Source organism: Neovison vison, chromosome 8 (assembly GCF_020171115.1).
Source record: "Neovison vison isolate M4711 chromosome 8, ASM_NN_V1, whole genome shotgun sequence".
NCBI lineage: Eukaryota > Metazoa > Chordata > Mammalia > Carnivora > Mustelidae > Neogale > Neogale vison.
In genome coordinates, this window is record NC_058098.1 from 94,463,469 (window position 1) to 94,481,059 (window position 17,591).

General features: G+C 43.2%; 1 protein-coding gene across 3 annotated transcripts in view; it reads left to right on the plus strand.

The window, feature by feature from the left end:
- Nucleotides 1-2,105: 2,105 nt before the first annotated feature.
- Nucleotides 2,106-17,591, plus strand: part of DGUOK (deoxyguanosine kinase) — a 29,079-nt gene continuing 13,593 nt past the window's right edge. For 2 of the 3 annotated variants that reach the window (XM_044261409.1, XM_044261407.1), the window contains exons 1-2: nt 2,106-2,289; nt 12,769-12,881. In XM_044261409.1, coding sequence (XP_044117344.1) covers nt 2,106-2,289; nt 12,769-12,881 — 297 coding nt within the window. The remainder of the gene's footprint in view (nt 2,290-12,768; nt 12,882-17,591) is intronic. The other variant, XM_044261408.1, reaches the window with a different exon arrangement.

Below are 17,591 nucleotides of genomic sequence, written 5' to 3' on the forward strand. Positions count from 1 at the left end.
GAAAGCATGGGGGGGAGGCCAGAGGGCAGACACACACACACACACACACACACACGCACACAGGATGGGAGGAAATGTGGAGCACTGACATATCCCTACTGTAGAGGGATGCATCAGAGTCTCCATGTGGGGGAAGGTGAGGAGGCTGACCTGTTGTTCCTCACCCTGCCCCCACCCAGTCTTGCCCCACTTCAAGAAGTACACCTGGGTGGCTCAGTTTGTTAAGCGACTGCCTTTGGCTCAGGTCATGATCTTGGAGTCCCGGGATCGAGTCCCACATTGGGCTCCCAGCTCCACTGGGAGTCTGCTTCTCCCCGTCTCATTCTCTCTCTCTCTCTAAGTAAATAAATAAAATCTTCAAAAAAAAAAAAAAGAGAGAGAAAGAAAGAAAGAAAGAAATGCTGTCCTTGAAGTCATCATTGGAAGTCAGGTCATATGCTGATAGTGAGGAGGACATGGGTGCATTACAGTGGTTTGAGGAGAGAGGAAGTACACCAGAGAGTCAATTTAAGATAAACAGCAGTAATGTCCCGGGAACCTAGCGTCAAGCTGAAGACAGCCATTACTGATTATGGAAAGCGCATTGAATGGTAGCTGTGTGACAGGAGGTTGGTGCTGCTTGTGGGTTGTATTTCTGAACCCTCACTGCCAGCTCTCAGGAGACCACACCCTAACTACTCCTTAAATGTCCCTGATGGCAGAAAAGGCAGAGAGGCTTTCCCAGTGCCAAGAGCCTTTCTCAAACTTTTTTGGATGAATATTTTCCAAGTCTGAGTTTACATAATAAGAAATGTAGGCAGTGTTTTGACACGGAGGTGGCTGTGAGAGTGGGAGCAGAGGATGGGACAGATTTTAACTGTTCCACTATCTATTGGTGCTCCATCCAGGTTATCCTAAATAAATTTATAACATATAACATATATTTTTTAAATGTGTTTAATATATGAACATCATTTCAACCATCCCATATAAACAACAGTATAAGAAGAAAGTCTTGTGCTTTTTATGCAAGACTGGTGTCCCAGCCACGGACCCCTCCCCAACCCCTTGCAATTACGTCCCCATTTCCTAAAACCTCCCACCTCTAAGAGTGCTGCCTGAAGGCCGGTTTACTGTTGGACTCTTGCTTTGACTCTTCTGGTTTCAGCGGTGGGCTGTGGAAATTCCCTCTGACATTTCATCAAGCGTTGGTTCTGAGGTCTTTATGACAATGGGGTGTGGCAGGACAAAGCCAGTCAGAGCCTCACCTGGGGGCAACAGTTCAGAACCGTCCCTGCCTCTCCTCAGAGCACAGCTCTCCACCCACAGCTGGACTCCAGTTTTAAACAGCCGCGAGTCTCTACCCGGGTTCTGCTCAGCCTCCGAGACCAATCCCATTCGGAATCCCCACCGCCCCAAGGCAGCCCGGCTCCTCACCCCCGCCGTTGTTCACGCCCACAGAACCTAATCTATCCGTTTTTAAACGAGTTCCACTCAGACCCTGAGCCTCCACCCACTTCAGCCTAATGGGATTTTTGGCTACTATGCAAATCGACCGGGCGAACGCTTATTTATTCATTCAAAAAGACAAACTGGGAGGTGGAATGTACCGAACTAATTTGATAAATTCGATAATGTGACAACATTGTATTGCGCGTCACAGTGAGTGGGGAAAAGTTAATTTGTGTACATCAACAGATTGTGTCATTTTCCTACTCGAAATAGTCCAGTTGCTACCCATATTCGAATAAAAGGCAGACAACAGACACCTGGAAAAGCCTCGTTTGCAATTACAGTTACTTTGATTTGTCTTTAGCTATGACTTATCGTAAAGTTACACAAAAATACAAAGGTGATGAGATTGGTGAGTTTAGGTCTCTTTTACCATGTTACTTGTTCGGCAAACACCGAGAGGCTAAGCCGCCGCGACAGATGCAATTACTAATTCTCCCGCACCCCACCCGGCACGGGAGGTCTTGCCATCTAGCTTCGCTCCCGCACAAACTTCGCGAGAACAGAGCCGCCCCTTTGGCCCCACCCCCAGCCTGCTCGACCACTTCTTGCCCGGCGATCTCCTGACGTCATAGGCGCGCCCGAGCGCTGGAACGGCTGTACCGAGGGCGGAAATGCTCGCGGCGGAAGTGGTAGCTGCGCAAGTTGTGGGTGGAATGACTGCGGGCCGGCTCTTTCGAAGGCTGTTGCGAGCACCTTCCAGCTCCATGCTTCGGAGCGCAGTCCGTGGCGTGTGCCCCTCCAGGGGCTTGCACACGGAATGCGGGCCTCGAAGGCTCTCCATCGAAGGAAATATTGGTAAGGGCCGGAAATTGGCTGCTAGCCTGAGAAGCTGAGCAAGGGAGCTGGGCCCAGACCCCCCTTACCCGCAGTCTGATGCCACGGGGCCTTTCTCCTCCCAGAGAGGCCTTTGCTTCTTTGATTTTTAGGATGTCAGGCCTCAGTACTCTTCCACAGCCACGAAGTTTGTAGATAGGACAAGAATTCTACCAGCTTATTCTGATCGAAATGGATGCGACAAGGAGCAGGATGTAATTTCTTTGTTCGCCTAAGATAGGGTTACCAGATTTAGTGGGGGTGGGGGTGTGCTCATTTAAAATAGGATTTCAGATAACGAATACTGTTTTGGTGTGTGCCCTACGCAGTACTGGGGACATACACTAGAAAAAAAAATTACTACTTATCTACAGTTAAAATTGAACTGGTGTGCTGCATTTTCTCTGGCAGACCTACCCTAAGAGTTCCTAAAATTCGTCCAGTACCACTTGCACTAATTTTACCTTGTCTCTTTTCTAGTCCCATATAATTTCTTAACGTTTTTCTTGGAAGAAAGTCACTTTTTAAACTTAAAACACGTAGAGACCCAGTATCTTAAATAAAAAATAATCATACAATGAGATGAAAGCCAAACACTTAAGTTCACTGTTACTAAATTCTGACTTGATGCTTCTACTAGCTAAGGTGCTGAGCCCTAAGAAGATTAGCAGGTATTGAGTATTGAAGACATTCTAGCAGCAAATTGAGAATTTCTCATTTTACTCATTCAAAAAATAACCGTTTGAGCAACTTCTGTATGCCGGCACTGTTCTTGGCCCTGAGGATACAGCACCAAACGGAACAAATAAAAAAAATCTCTGCTCTCACGGGACTCTAGTAGCGATAAATAATAAACAATATAAATTAAGTAAACAGTGAATTAGGTAGTAATGAATGTGATGGAGAAAACTCAAGGATGAGCGATTGAGGGAGATGGCAGTTTTAAATACGGTAGTCATGACAGGCCTTACTGAGAGGGTGACATTGGAACAAAAACCAGAAGAAAATGAGGGAATGAAACCATGTAGGTAACCAGAAGAATCATCTCCGAGGCAGAGGAAAGACCGAGTGCAAAAGGCCATAAGGCGGACAGTGTATTCAGGGAACTGGAGGAAAGCTATTGTGGTTGGAGCAGAGTGAGCAAGGGGGAGAATGGAAGGACGTGAGGTGAGAAGGTAGGGAATAGCTTAATTGTCTAGGCCTTTAGTCCATGGTGGATTTAAATTATGAAAAGGTGACTGTGGCTGATATGTTGAAAGTCGAAGGTGTCGGGAGGTTACTGCAATGATGAGTTGCCATGAATTGGAGGAGGGTGGTAACAGTACTGCAAAGAGGCAAATTGGATTCCAGTTACATTTTAAGGCAGGGCAGACTGGATTTGATGTCAGATGTGTGGAATATGAGATAAAGACATCGTTTTGTCCTGAACAACTCAAAGAATGGGAGTTCCAAATTTTCTTAAATGGAGAAACATGGGAAGAACAGACTGGGTCGGGCAATGGTTGCAGGGGTCTATCTTTAGGCATATTAGGTTTTTATGTGCTTATTAGATATCTAAGTGGACATGTTGAAGAGACAGTTGGATGTTTAAGTCTGGAGTTCAGAGTCTCCCTGCATTGTAGGTATAAATCTAGATCGTATTTGAAGCCAGGAGACCTTGTGTGTTGATGGAAAGGACTAAGCTATGGGGCACCCAAATGTTCAAGAAGTTGGGGAAGGAACCAGGCAAAAGAGACTGAGAAGGAATGACTACTGAGGTCAGAGCAAAACCAAAAGAGAATGGTATCTTGGAAGCCAAATGAAGAAGGTGTTCAGGGGGTGGGAATGTTCAACTGTGTAATGCTGTTTAAGTAACAGAGCTTTTTGGTGAACTTGAGAAGAACAGTTTTTAGGGCCAGTAAGGATGAAGGTCTGATCAGCATAGGGTCAGGGAAAATGGGAGGTGAGGAACTGGAGATAGTGGATTAAGACAACTGGAAGTTTTCCTAGAAAGGGGAGGTATGGAGTGGTAGCTGAAATGGGGAGGGTTTGTGGGGGTTTCAGATTTCTCTTTCTGTAAAAGGAATTAGGTCATGTTTGTAAGCTGGTGGAAATGGTCTAGTTGCGGGGGTGGGGGATTGGTGAAGCAGGAGATAGGATATAATTACTGGAGTGATTTTAGTAAGCAGGAAGGAGTGGAATCTATTGCTGAAGCGGAGAGAGGTTAGCTTAAGTTAGGAGCGCTCTCTCTCCCTAGTAACTGTGAATGGCAACAGAAATGAGTATGACTTGGGTAGGCGTGGTGGGAACTTGGGGAAGGTCTTTTGGCTGTTTTCTCAGCGAAATAGGATGAAGGCTCAACTAAGCAACATGAGTGTGAAGAGAGAGAAAAGACATGAATTAGTCTAGTGAGTGAGCAAGAGAAATGTAGAGCTGCCAGTTAGCATTAAGGACCCACTTGGACTTAGTAGTCCTGAATTTAAAGTGAGAATAATCACCACATCTGTTTTTTGTGTTTCTCCAGCCAAATCAGAAACCCCAAAAAGACTGAGAAGGGAGGGTCCTGCTCCCTGCCTCATGGTGTTAAAGATGTCCGTTAGGAAACATGCCTCTAAAGGAAGCTCTGTTCTCAGAGAACAGAGAAGTACCAAAGTACTTCACACAATAAGTACTTGGACAGACCATCAGGCAAAGTTTGAGCTCCCTATCCCAATTTTCCTGACCTTTGCTCTTAACCTTTCTAGATGGGTCTACTTCTTCCTTGCTTTCACTCGGATCAGGACTTACTGAGTACCTGCTATGAAGGTCGACTCCCATGTGGTACAGTTCCTGTCCTTTAAGGAGCTCACAGCCAGCTGGAGGACTTCTCAACATAATTCCTGTACCATGTGATGAGTGCCATGATTGTTTAGGCATGGGAACTCAGAATCCCTGGGGTAGGAATTCCCAAGGGGGAGATGAGGCAGGAATGCTCCAGGTACCGGAAGTCACATTTGCCAAGGCAAAGCCTGAAGAGACATGCAGTTTTAAGAATAGGAGTGTGCCTGGAGGGCAGGACGAGCGGCCGGAAGGGTAGACTTGCCAGATGCTGAACAGCCTCTGCAGCAGGCTGTGCCATGAGTTTGTTGTGTAGGTTGTGAGAGGCTACTGAAGACTTGAGGCTGGCGTGTGCCTAGGTCAAATTCATTTTACAAAAGAAATTGGCCAGAGGGGATGAACAGAAAGCATGCACTTTCTTTGTACATCTTGTTTGCTACAGTACCCATAGTGCTGTGCATCCATCATGTGGCGTGAATGAGCAGGAATAAAATTTGGAGTAGACAGACTAGTTTCGTGGCTGTCGTCGTAGTTTTTGAGAGTGTGGGAAGATGCAGGCCTGGACAGGGGGAATGGAAGGACAGAGAGGAATGGCGATTTGAGAGGGATTTTGGAAGTGGGATTGACAGAACTAGGTGGCCACTTGGAGGTGAGGGATAGAGGCATGGAGGATGACAGTGAGATTGTAGTTTGGACATGGAAAACTGAGGATAGAAATAAAGGAAGTGGTCTGGGGAGGTAAGACTTAGAGATAGATGTTCAGAGGTAGATTAGGACATGTGCCTGAGATCGAGAGATGGGGCCAAGATTTCAGATAATGGAAGTTGTGGATTGTGGGGGTGGTTGTTGGAGCCTTGGAAGTGTGTGCACTTGCCCAAGGGAAGTGTGACTAATGGCAAGTGGACTGGGGGCCCCTAAGCTGGCTGTGTCTCATTTTACCTCCTACTGCTGTCCATCACCCCACACACCGTGATGACTGTCCTCAGGCAGAATTAGTCACTGCCTCCTCTGTGTGCTCTCATAACATTTTGTACCCACAGCAGCTGCAGCGCTTGAGTTCTGTGGGGATTATTTGCACACTCAACACCTTCCCCGGGTTGGCCACTTGGGTCTTGCTCATCTTTGCATCACCAGCACCTAAGCCCCTGCCTGACCCATTGTATTCTTTCAGTGTTTGCCAGATGCCTGGCTCCTGTGCTGATACCATGTGGAAGTTAGTCACTGGTGCCCACGGAGCAAATATTTTAAATTGCTTTACAATCAAGTCAGGAGTGATCATGTTCTCTAATCACAGGTGGTGTCCCCAAACAAATCAGTACCCCTCCAGGACACCTGAACACGGGAAGGTAAACCCCTGTCCTGACTGAAGTTAGATATGTCTAGAGGGGCTTTTCTTGTTCTCGTGCTGCCCCGAGTCCTGTTGATCTGATCCTCTGAGACCACAACACGGAAGTAAAATGGGTCAGTGAAGTAGCACCCAGTGGTGCCCAGTATGTGTTAGGAAACCGTATGCCAAGTGTGATTGAAAATCAAAAGTTTGGTGCCCAGAATCCCTGAAGATCTAAGAACTAAAACACTTAGTCCATCTTCTAAGTGTATTCATGGCTACAGTGAGTATTATTGCCTTCCCAGACCAGTTACTTTATAATTATAGACCTCAGGCGAAGAAAGGATTGCTGTATGAGATACTGGCCGTGACTCATCTCAGACCATTCTCACTTGGATTTTCAAAGACCCAACCGAAAAAGAAGAACTTTCTCACTGTTACAGTCTAGAGACTGGTACATAAAGCAGAGGAAAGAGCTTTTCTAATAGCATGTTCCGTATGTTCTAATGTCACTAATGTGCCTCTGTTGCTTTTATTGCGTATAAACAATTGGGCAAAGAATTCAAGGGGGAAAAAGGCCGATTCTAAATGTTGTATATTGGAGTCTTGTTTGGAGTCTATATTGTTTCCGTGATTTCACCTCATTCCACCCATCTCCATTCCTGCTATCTGGTTAGATACGCAGGATGCAAAGGGAACAAGTCAGTGTGTGTCTTCAGAAGGCAAGTGGAGAGAGTGACAGGTCACAAGTAATTATGAAGTAATACCTTGCTAAAGTCAGAGCAGGCAGTGGTTCGCTCTACCTCCCGGGTGAAGTGGAGCTGGAGAGAGTTCCGGGAGGCTTCCCTGAGAAGGGGACAGTGAAAGGATGAATCACGCAGTGGGCAAGGTGGGGGTGGGCAGGGGTTCCAGGTCAGTGGGGGTCTCATGCTGGACAAGAGGGGTTTGGACTATATGCTGTTGTTAAGCATAGTTCCCATGGGAAAGACAATAAGAGGAATCAGAGCAAAAGGAGTATTAAGTTTCTTTTTAAGTCTGTAGAGTGATTTTTGTTAAGTTTGCCCAGAATGCTTTTGGGCTCACAGCCTTTCTGATCCTGGGTACTTTGTTTCGCAGGTGGAGTATAAGCTCTTTGAAGGTAGGGTCTCCGCCTAGTTCATCACTGTAGTTACAGTACCTAGTCGGTGAGTGAGTGAGTGAGTGGATGGATACAGCATCAGACGTAGTGCCTGAAATACAGGTTTTAAATGTTCTTTGGAAGACTTTTTTTGTTTAAGATAGTTGTATATTTACTGCCTTAGTTTGCTTTTTGGTACAAGGTTTCAGAATTGGATTTTTGCCCGTATTATAAATTTTGTTCAGGAGAGGAACATGCCTAGGGGTATGTTTGAGAGGCTCCCTCAAAATACAACTGTATTACATTGAAAGTAATACATTCTTCGGGGTGTTCCATCAAATACTATCTAATTGCTAGATTTTAGCAGAATATAGCAATTGCAGGTATCATTGTTTGTAGAAGAATTTGTGAAGGGAAAACAGATCATGACTTAGGAAAGGATGGATATTAGCAACAGAATTCTTTGATGCAGGTTGTGGAATGACAGTCCTGGTACTAATAAAAATCAGTATGTTGAACTAATATACCCTAGGAAAGTACTTCCTACCCTTTTCCAAGGTGTGGCACACATAATAAAGTTCAGTAATAGCTAAGGTCTGAAAGGAAGGTTTGATTCTAAGATCTGATACCTCCCAGATCTCATGATATTAAAAAGTATATTCAGAGATAACAGTGAATCTGGGATCTAACTAAATGGTGATAATGATATCATAAGAGGCTGGTGTTTTGCAGAGAAACCAGACAAAGGAAGGGCTTTGTCTTGTTTGCCCAGTGTTGTATAAAGAGGAGTGGCTTTTGGTGGACATGAGTCCACCAAAGTCCCATCAAGTCCAGTGGACATGAGTGTTCTGTTCCCTAGGAGGAAGCCAGTATAGCAGGAAAGAAGCAGACATCACTCTTGGGAAGCCCCTGGGAACACTCTAAAACGTATGTCTTAAAAAACAGAACAGGGACATGCCTGAGTGGCCCAGTCAGTTAAGCATCTGCCTTCAGCTTGGGTCATGAAACCAGGGTCCTGGGATGGAGCCTCACATCAGACTCCCTGCTCGGTGGGGAGTCTGCTTCTCCCTCTCCCTTTTGCCACTCCCCCCTGCTTGTGCTCTCTCTCTGTCAAATAAATAAATAAAATCATCAAAAGCAAAACAAAAAAATGGGCACCTGAATGGCTCAGATAGTTAAGTGTGTGACTCTTGATTTTGGCTCAGGTCATGATTTCAGGGTTGTTAGACTGAGCCCTGTATTGGGCTTCACATTCAGTGGGGAGTCAGCTTGAGATTCTGTCTCTCCCTCTCCCTCTGTTCCTCCCCCCTTCAAATAAATAGATAAATAAATCTTTTAAAAAACACAACAGTCAAAATTCAAGCAGGAAGAAAAAACTTATGCTTAGGTATTATAGCACTAAAAACCATTACGCCGTGTGTGATTTTAATATGAATATATAACTTTGAATTATCTTTTAAAATTATTCCATATTTGTGGCTGGTGCCTGGCACAGCTGAGTTCCTTTGGAACAGCTTAAGAAATAACTGCCCTATGGCAAATGACCCAGGCTCTCTGAGCTCTTAGGACCTGCCACCATCATTTACTGTCATTCTTTGCTGAAACTGGCTTCTGATTACTAAACTGGTTTTCCAGAAGCTTTTGAATGGGCAATGGGGTGCAGGGGAGGAATATTGCCCTGGTGTAATTGTTCCAGTAATTGGAACCGTGTATTTCCCATTACATCAAATTTGTTGGCATTCCGGGTTTTGTGTGTTTAAAAGGCGTGAGTCGGTTTCTCAGAGTCCTGACTGCCCTTAGATGAACTAAATAGTGTCTGATCTCAGAGGTGAAGCTGGCACTCCCTAACCCTCAGGGCCCTTCTTTTTTGATCTGCAGTAGTTTCTTAGATTGTTTTTAACTTTTAAAAAATGTAATTCTAACAGTCATTCAATCTCAGCAATATCGATTGCCTTAATCTTTCCCTATTAATTAAAATAACATTTTAGGGGCGCCTGGGTGACTCAGTCTTTAAGCGTCTGCCTTTGGCTTGGGTCATGATCCCAGGGTCCTGGGGTCAAGCCCCACGTCGGGCTTCCTGCTCGGCGGGAAGCCTGCTTCTCCCTCTCCCGCTCCCCCTGCTTGTTCCCTCTCTCACTGTCTCTTTCTCTGTGTCAAATAAATAAAATCTTTAAAAAACCCCAACTTTTTGGCTGGTAGGCAGGGACCATGTTTTAGTTTTAATCGGCAACCTACAATCTAAATTTTGCCTATCTGTGCCAAATATTTTAAAGTAGGGGCTACTCAGAGCAGGCAGGCATCTGATAATATATAAACTGAACCAATTTGTAATTCCTGTCAATCTGTTAGGTTCTTCATGACAAGCCTGTAGGCTTTTAGTCAGTAATCTGGTATGTGGTTTTAGAACCCATATATTTTTTTAAAAAACCACCTCTGTTGATTTTGATCAGATTGCTCTGGATAGCAGCCTCAAACAGAAGTATGTGTTCTTGAGGCATACTTATAAATGTAGATTCCTAGGTCCCAACGCCAGAGAGTCAGACAGATCCTGTTAAGAAACCAAAATTAAGACCCAAGAAGCAATCAAAACACTTAAAGGCTATAAACATGTCATAAGCAGTTAATAGATACTGTTTGATTCAATTGCCCAGTGTGGTGGGAATTCCATGTGTGCTAGAGACCTTCTAAACTTAATGGAAGAGGTGGAGCCTTAGGCTTGGTAGGGGGGAAGGGATTTAGACACAGGCCAGGAAGAGCAGGGGAAGGCATTTATGCACTGAAGTGTGGGAAGAGCAGAGACGGGCGGATGTGCAGAGGCACACATGGGCCGGGTGGAGGTGGAACTGAGAGATGAGCATGACTGTACAGAACACAGAGATTCGTGTTGTTTGTTCTTACCCTGTGTTGTTCAGACAGGAGCTGGAGTGCTGTGTAATCAATGGCCCCTTATGGATGTGTGGGCTCTTCTGAGACATCCCTTCATTCCTAATCAGTAGCCATGAGTGGCTGATAGAATTGACTTGAAGGGTGCCTTCCTTCCTCCTTTTGGTTCCATTTGGGTTCCTCCTCAGGGTAAAACTTGCCTTGAGAAGATCATCTCTCATAGAAGGGATTGAACTCCAAACATACTCTTGTCATTTTTTTTAATTTTTAACAAACATCAGTATCAGAGGGAACTGAAACAGTAGTGTATTAAGTGTTTTTTTCAGTCAGGTCATTGTGCTGGGCTCTGATTCCACCCTGTGTGTTCTAGAGGAGCCCCCTGTTCTACCTGGAGAAAGAGAATTACAATTGCATGATGAATTGTTACCCAGAAAGCCAGGTCAAGTATAAAGGATGATTAGCTGATCCAGCTCAGAGGCATCAGGTTCTGGAAAAGCTTTATACAGGAAGCACATCTGAGCAAAATCTTGGAGACTGAGTAGGAGTTGACCAGGTGAGGAGAGGAGGTGCTCCAGGAAATGAGAATGCATTGGCAAAATCACATCTGTGAGAAAGAACAAGGCGTGATCGGAGTTGCAAAGAGTTTGGTCAGCAGGAGCTCAGGGTGCCTGAAAGAAGCTGAGGCCAGGAAGGTACATGCAGGGGCCAGATCTTGCTGTGTCTAGCAGACCATGCTAAAGGACTGGATTTTTGTGAAGGCAATAGGGAACTGTCAGAGGGTTTTAAGCAGTGTTATTTTGTGTTCACTGTGGCTGCAGTATGAATGACGGATTAAAGAGGGCAAAGCCAGAGTCAGGCAAGAGATGAGAGCCCGATCCTGAGCTTGGAGGTGGGAATGGAGAGAAAAGGACAGATGGGGAAAATTTAGAAGGCAGGTGCAAAAGAATTTGGTGGCTACTTGACATTTGGCAGAGGAGGGAGAAGTTCTGACAGGGAGCGATGCTGCTGCCATCCCCTGAGGTCTGGGTATGGGAGGACATTCACTCTGCTGGGGACAATGATGACTTCATTCATGTAGGGAGCAGATTGACTCTGAGGTGTTTGTGGGACATCCAAGCGGAGGTGTCTGGAGAGCCCATGGATAGTGATCTCGAGGCAGGAAGGTAATGGGCCAGACATTGGTATGAACGGGAAGAAATAATTTGTTGTACTAGCTTGGTTTCATCTCCAAAATATTTCTCAAAGCAACCACTACTTTCCACCTCCTCTGCAATCCCTTGGTTCAGGCTGCTATTCTCTTTTAATTGGTTTGCCTACTTCTGTGTCAGTCTATTCTTACACAGATGGCAGAGTGATCTTTTAAAAATGAGATGGAATCTTATCATTTCCCTGCTTAACATCCATTGCCACTGACCTCCCATTGCCCTTAGAATAGATTCAAACTTCTTACCATGCTGTGAGGTCGTGCCCAATCCGGCGTGGCCTTCCTCCGTACCCTACACATGTCTGGAGCCACTCTTCTCCCTCATTTGACTGTGCCTCTTCTAGGCCCAGGCTTTTCTTCAGTCTCATCCTACACCAGGTTCTTTCTCTTTCCCCTGCCTTTGTTTATGGGGTTCCCTCTGCCTAGACGACCCTTCCCCCACACCTGCCCTGCTTACCTCCTCACCTTTCAGATCTTACCTCAGACAGCATTTTCTTCAGAGGAACCTTCTCCAGTCTCCTGAGCTGTGTTAGAGCCGTCCTGCGTTTTTCTTTCCTGTCACTTATGTTTGTTATTAGTTACTCCGTGAACATATCTCCTATACAAGCTCCGTGAGGGCAGAACCCTTCCGGTGTTTGTTTGCCATCGTAATCCCAGTGCCAGACAGACCTGAGCCCGGAGTAAGCACTCCAGGAAATACTGGTTAGGTTTGTTGAATGAATGAGGGTCCTAATCTCAATTTTTCTTTGCTGAAGAACTTGCAGTTTTTACGCTGTCACAGAATAGATATGATTCAAGCCTTACAATTTAAGTAGCTGATTTCCTCTACTGTGGGTAGTCCTATTACATTTCCAACTGTCATTACATACCTTGCCTCTGGGAGGTTAGGGCATTACCACTGCAAGTCAGATCTTAAGGGTCTTTTTCCTCCCCTTTCCCCCCTGTATTCATTATGGGACCGGTCACCGTGACCTGCCCCATCCTGAGTAGGACACGGATACAGAGCTGAGGGTTGAAACTGGGAAAACTGGTACTTGTTGCCTTCAGCTGGGCCACCGTGCCTGAGTTTCATCACAGCCTTCTCCTGCAGCCCTGATGTGGCAAGGGTCCCGACACATGCTGTTTGCATTGCAGCCGTGGGAAAGTCCACCTTTGTGAAGTTACTCACGAAAGCTTACCCCGAGTGGCACATAGCTCCAGAGCCTGTAGCGACATGGCAGAGTGTCCAAGCTGCTGGCACCCGAAAAGTAAGTTTTCAGTTGTGGTGGGTAGTTGGCCGGCACGGGTGAATAAACTCATTGTAATAATCTCATTTGCTCGAAGTAGGTGAAACAGCCCAGTTTGAGTCTCTTTTTTTTAAATCATTTCATTCCAGAAAGCAGACCACATGTGCCAGAGAGGATATGACTTGTTTTGAATATGTTTAGTTTTGATTTTTGTGGTTTTTACATGTCTACATAAGTGACTGCCTCTGTTCTTTGTGGTTTCCCAAAGTATGTCCAGCCGTCCTGGCTTTGTCATTCCTACCCTTGAATGTATTAGTGAAGCTGACCTTCAGGATTAAGAGCTAATTATAGTGATTTTTTAACTTATTTATGAAGTGTTAGAAATTGGAAGGGCCATCTTGTCACAGTCTGAGTCAGTGCAGAAATACTAGCTAACACTTACAAAGCATGAACTTTGCCACATGCTGTGCCAAGAGGTGCACATTTCACTTCTGCCTCATGGCACAGGACCTAGTGTCGGGCCTGCTGCTTTGGGAGGGGCCATGGCATTGGTTTCAACACCAGCCATAGCCACGTGAGTAGGGAAGGACCAGTCTGGACGTGAACTTTAGGGGTAGCTGCGGGAATTATTTCCCTACGCTCCTCCCGCAGCCTTCAAGAACATTTCACTGAGTAGCTCATTCTGGTTTTTAACAAAACTCTAATTGTTAAGAGAGTTCTTGTACGAGCCACTTTGCATCCCTGTGACGCTGAGCCATTGGTTCAAGTTCTGCTTCCTGAGTTTCTAATTTCTCTACATGACAACCCTTCATAGAGTTGAAGGTAATTCATGATTTGTTTGCTCTTTCTCCTCTTGTCTTCTTTCAGACCAAACACCATTTCCCCCCAGACTGGTCCTCATTCTGAAGTCACTTTGTCTAGGTGATAAGCTCCAGTTGGTTAGTTTTGCACTTAGACTAAGAGTAGTGCTCTGAATGGTAGAGAATATCATAGAACTTGTTCTCAGTGGCATTTTTCTGTTATTCCAGCTCAACATTGTGTTACCTCTTTTGGCAGGCACATCATGCTTGTTGTGGACCTATGTTTTTTTAAATTGTCTCTGTGTGTGTATGTATGTGTTTGTGAAGTTAATTTTCCATTTAAAAAATAAATTACATATCTTTCTCTAAGGATGCCACAGGTCATCTGTTACGGGGATTTGAAAATAAGTCCACAAATTGTTTCTTGAACTTTCCTTTAAGAGGTAGACCCTAATTGTGTCCTTGAGTGTGGGCTGGATTTAGCGCCTTGCTTCTGATGAAGAAAATGTAGCAGGAATAACAGTGGGATTTGCTAGGGTAGGCCAAAAGAGACATTGTATCTTCTACCCCTTTCTGTCTTGATCACTTTTGGCTCTGGGGATGCCAGCTGCCATGTCATGAAGCATCCTTGTCTGTGAAGAGGCCCGTGAAGCAAGAGATTGAGTCCTCCTGCCAACAGCAGTGTGAGTGAGTCTTCTTGGAAGTGGATCTTTTGGCCCCAGTCAAGTCTTCAGATGATTGGCCTCAGCCAACATCCCGACTGCAGCTTCGTGAAAAACCCTGAGGCAGAACCAGCCAGCTAAGCTGTGTCCCGATTCCTCACCCATAGAAACTGAGATAATGAACCCAAACCACCAAACTTGGGTACAATTTGTAATGCAACAGTAGATACCTAATATTCACGTGGTTCCGGTATTCAGAGGTAAAGAGTTTAATGTTTTTGTTCTTTTAGATTTCTTTCTACTTAGGAGAAAATATATATATTTACCTACACCTATATGAATGTCTGAAACATATATACATTTACTTTTTTTAAGCAAAAATTGTAATTGTTACCTGCGTGGCCTTTGATATACAAGATCTAACATCCATAGTAATTTTAATGATTGCAGTGTATTGCATAATATGATCCTTTAATTAATGTAATCGATATATTTAATTTAATTAATATATGTTATATGTAGCAATTTCTTCCTGTTAGAAACAATGTTACAATGATGAATATCCTTGTAGCTACATCTTTTTTCTTGTTAAGAGCTAAATTTTGTGTCCTTTTATATTTTAAGAAAATCTGTGGTTGGAATTTTAGTGTCCAAAAATTACACATCTTGTTGATTGTTGACACCTGCTATAGTTTACATAGTTTTCCTTCAGAAAAGTTGTACCACTTTCCCCATACTTTTGGCAACACTGGGTATTGCTGTTTTTCATTGTGCTAACATGAGGGGCAAGAAAGCCGTTATTTTGTTTTACATTTCTTTGATTACCAATGGATTCAACACCTTTTTTATACTTATCAGCCATTTATTAGTATTCTTTAGTCAATTGCCTATTCAGACCTCTTGCTCCCCCCCCAACGATCTTCAAATTTTTTAATGGCTTTATAAAAACTCATTGTATGTTAAGTATCTTAACTCTTTGTCACATATTGCTGATCCTTTCCCCAGTTTGTCACTTTTCTTTTATCTCTATATATGCTGTATTTTGCAGTATAATACATTTAAGTTTTTTTTTTAAGGTTTTATTTATTTATTTGACAGACAAAGATCACACATAGGCAGAGAGGCAGGCAGAGAGAGAGAGGGAGAGAGAGAGAGAGGAAAGCAGGCTCTCCGCTCAGCAGAGCGCCCGATGCGGGACTCGATCCCAGGACCCTGGGATCATGACCTGAGCCGAAGGCAGCGGCTTAACCCACTGAGCCACCCAGGCGCCCCCATTTAAGTTTTTATGTAGTCAAATCTGTCTTTTCCTTCATAATTACTGCCTTTGATGTCTTAGAAAGACTCACAATCCAAAATTATAAAAAACATGCGCCTGCATTTCTTTCTCATGCTTTTATGGCTTTATTTTGCTCTTTATGTGACTTTAAAAGTTATGGGAGGCTGATTTTCCCCAAGTCATTATTTTCATTTTGTAGTAGTAGTTTTGTTTTATTTTATTCCTGAGTGGTTATTTAATTCTTATTATGGTGACTGGGATCTGTTTTCCCATCATCTTTTTCAAACTGGTTATTATTGTTTTAAAGGAAAGCAGTTAATTGTTTAGGAAAGCAGTTAATTGTTGTGTTTGTCTTGTAATATTATTATTATTATTATTTTTGCTTTATTTGCTTAAGGTTTCAGAAAATAATAGTTTTCCCTAAATACTTATCATTTGTAAGAGTTTTCCAATAGCTATACTTCACTTCTATTTTCTTGTTTTCTTTTATTGGATAGAAATTCCAGAGCAATACTAACTTGAATAGCACTGATGGTAGTCAGCCTTAACTTGTTCTGTCTTTAATGAAACTACCTCTAATGTATCAATGTTAAGTTTTGTGATTGTTAATTGTTTCAATAGATCATGTGGAGGAAGTACCCTTATAATTATTAGGACAGGAACTCTTTTCCTTGGGATCAGATATTGAATTTTCATCAAAAGCTTTTTAGTATCTAGTAAGATAACCACAGGGTTTTTCTTTTTTTAATCTCTTAGTATTAGTAGATTTGATAATGGTGCCATCTGTACATGCTAGAATGAACGAACCCTTCTAATCATTACATTAGCCCATTAATTTGCTAATAGATTGATTGAAATTTTGCATGTATATTTATATATTTAATTGGTATTACTATTTTTTGACAGGTTTTACCATTGGGGTTATAAAATGAATTGGGAAGTTTTATACTGTTTTAGTGTAGGAATTATTTATTCTTTGAAGGAGGGATAGAATTTTTTTTTTAAAGATTTTATTTATTTATTTGAGAGAGGGAGAGAGAGCATGAGAAGGGAGAAGCAGACTCCCCAAGGAGCTGGGAGCCTGATGTGGGATCCCAGAACTCCAGGATCGTGACCTGAGCTGAAGGCAGTGGCTTAACCAACTGAGCCACCCGGGCATCCCAGAAATTTTTTTTTTTTTTGACAGAGAGAAATCACAAGTAGGCAGAGAGAGGGGAGAAAGCAGGTTCCCTGCGGAGCAGAGAGCCCGACGTGAGGCTTGATCCCAGAACCCTAGGATCATGACCTGAGCCGAAGGCAGAGGCATTAACCCACTGAGCCCACCCAGGCGCCCCTCCCAGAAATTTTTTTTTTAAATAGTATGGATTCACTGCTCTTTGGGTGGAATAGTTAGTGGACAGCTGTTTCTTCCTCAGCTATTCAGGGTTTGTGGGTTTTGTTTTGTTTTGTTTTTTATCCTCTTGAATCAATTTTGATAACCCTTGTTTTCTTAGAAAATTTCCCTTCTATTGAGATTTTCAAATTTAATAGTATAAAAGTAGTACCTATATTTTTTTATGCTTCAATCCAGAATGACTGTGTTTTTTGTCTCATGTTACTTGTTTGTGTTAATATTTGGGAAGGGCTAGATTTGATAAAAAAAATTTAATAAAACCCAATTAATGGGTTTTATTAATTTTGTGGAGACTTGCATTCTAATTCATTAATTTTGGACTTTAAATTTACTCATTTCTTTCTAAGAACTTCTGTGTATTTTTAATGATTAGTTTGTGTACTTTTCTTTTTTTCTTTCGTTAATAATAAAAGCATTTGCAGCTGAAAATTTTCTTCATGGAATAAGCTTTGGCCTTGTCTTTTAGAGTTTGACATACAAGATTTCAGTTTGACATACAAGAAATACCAAATCTGTACTTGCAGTTTTTGATTTGTTTTGTAGTTTTTTAATTTATTCTTTGCCCTAGAATGAATTATTTTTAAAGTATTTTACATTTTC